This window comes from Verticillium alfalfae, genomic scaffold (genome assembly GCF_000150825.1).
Source record: "Verticillium alfalfae VaMs.102 supercont1.12 genomic scaffold, whole genome shotgun sequence".
NCBI classification, from domain to species: Eukaryota; Fungi; Ascomycota; class Sordariomycetes; order Glomerellales; family Plectosphaerellaceae; genus Verticillium; species Verticillium alfalfae.
The window spans coordinates 1,675-3,443 of NW_003315027.1; the positions used below are offsets into that span (position 1 = coordinate 1,675).

At 48.6% G+C, this 1,769-nt stretch overlaps 1 protein-coding gene across 1 annotated transcript in view; it reads left to right on the top strand.

The window, feature by feature from the left end:
- Positions 1-243: 243 nt before the first annotated feature.
- VDBG_08222 (polyphosphoinositide phosphatase) overlaps positions 244-1,769 on the top strand; it is a gene marked incomplete at both ends in the record, with an annotated part of 3,144 nt that continues 1,618 nt past the window's right edge. Inside the window, 3 exons of the mRNA XM_003001131.1 lie at positions 244-1,213; positions 1,270-1,370; positions 1,425-1,719. Coding sequence (XP_003001177.1) covers positions 247-1,213; positions 1,270-1,370; positions 1,425-1,719 — 1,363 coding nt within the window. The remainder of the gene's footprint in view (positions 1,214-1,269; positions 1,371-1,424; positions 1,720-1,769) is intronic.

The window sequence follows — 1,769 nt, forward strand, 5'->3', positions numbered from 1 at the left end:
AAGTATTTCTCAGTATCTAATATTTAACTTCTTATATTAATAAGTTCTTAGTTATTAATTAATCTATAAGTAATATTTAGTTAGCTCTATTATATTATTATAGTGCTCGTACACACTTATTATATTTCTGAGGTGACCCAGACATGTCATCCGCCTGAGGTAATTCAATGGGTCCATTTCAGCCTTCTCTCGCCTGATGTAACGGCTTTCGATGTTTACTTACGAATGGAAAAATCCTCAAACAACATGGCAGATCAGGCCTATTTAGATGATGGTGTCCCCATCAGTGGTAGCTTCCATGACAGCATCATCATTGAAGCCGACAGTGCCAGTATGCTTAGTCGAACACAGCCTGTCTTTCCACCTCTTCGGAACGACGACATTGCCGACTCGCCGTCTACAGATGCACAGCTGCCGCCTGTAGCCGGTATCGACGACAATGATGACAATGAGCCTGCAATAGCCAAACCCTTCGCCCGAGCCAACAGCCCTGAGCCCGCCGGTCGAGGCCCCGCCCTGGACGACAAAACACACGAACGTCTATTGTATAAGATGCATAAGTTCAGCCTTTACGAGACGACCAGTCGTTACTACATTGTGGGTGGTGATGTAACGGAGCGACGATATCGCATCCTTAAAATCGACAGGACTACCGAAGATTCCGACCTGAGTATCACGGACGACAAAATTGTATATAGTCAACGAGAGATGAACCAACTTCTCGACACTATCGACGATGGCAATAAAGGCAACGGAGGTATCAAGCTGCGTTGTACGACATGGGGCTTGCTTGGATTCATTAAATTCACGGGCCCTTACTACATGCTCTTGATCACCAAGAAAAGCACTGTTGCCATGATAGGGGGCCACTATGTGTACCAGATCGATGGAACTGAGCTCGTGCCACTCACCCCCGCTCGATTCAAAACTGATGTGCGCAATACTGAAGAGTCGCGGTTCCTGGCCATTCTGAACAACCTGGATTTGACTAGATCATTCTACTATAGCTACTCGTACGATATCACGCGGACGCTGCAGCATAATATGGCTCGAGAGCGGGAGGCACTCGCAAAAGGGCTATCTTGTACCCCTGATGATGACTTCAATGCTATGTTTGTTTGGAACAGCCACCTTCTGCAACCTATTGTGCAAGCTCTCAAGGATCCCTTCGACTGGTGCCGCCCTATCATACATGGCTATATTGACCAAGCAGGTAAGTGACGACCTTCGACTACCATCGCGCTAATCTCATCACAAATCCGCTTCCAGCACTTTCGATATATGGACGGACGGCGCATATCACCATCATAGCACGGCGGTCCCGATTTTTTGCTGGTGCCCGTTTTCTTAAGCGCGGCGCGAACGATTTGGTAAGCCCTTCGACTTGGAATTGGACTGAGCCCCTGAACTGATGTGCATGACAGGGTTACGTAGCCAACGACGTCGAGACGGAGCAGATCGTTTCCGAGGCTCTAACCACGTCTTTCCATGCTCCAGGACCGCGGCTCTATGCAAGCCCTCAGTACACATCGTATGTGCAACACCGTGGAAGTATACCCTTGTACTGGACCCAAGACAATACAGGCGTTACTCCGAAGCCTCCCATCGAACTGAACTTGGTGGATCCTTTTTATGGCGCAGCAGCGCTTCACTTCAACAATCTGTTCGAACGCTACGGCGCCCCCATATACGTATTGAACCTAGTCAAAGCCCGCGAACGTACGCCACGAGAATCCCAAGCTGTTGGTCGAGGTTTACCAATGCCATCA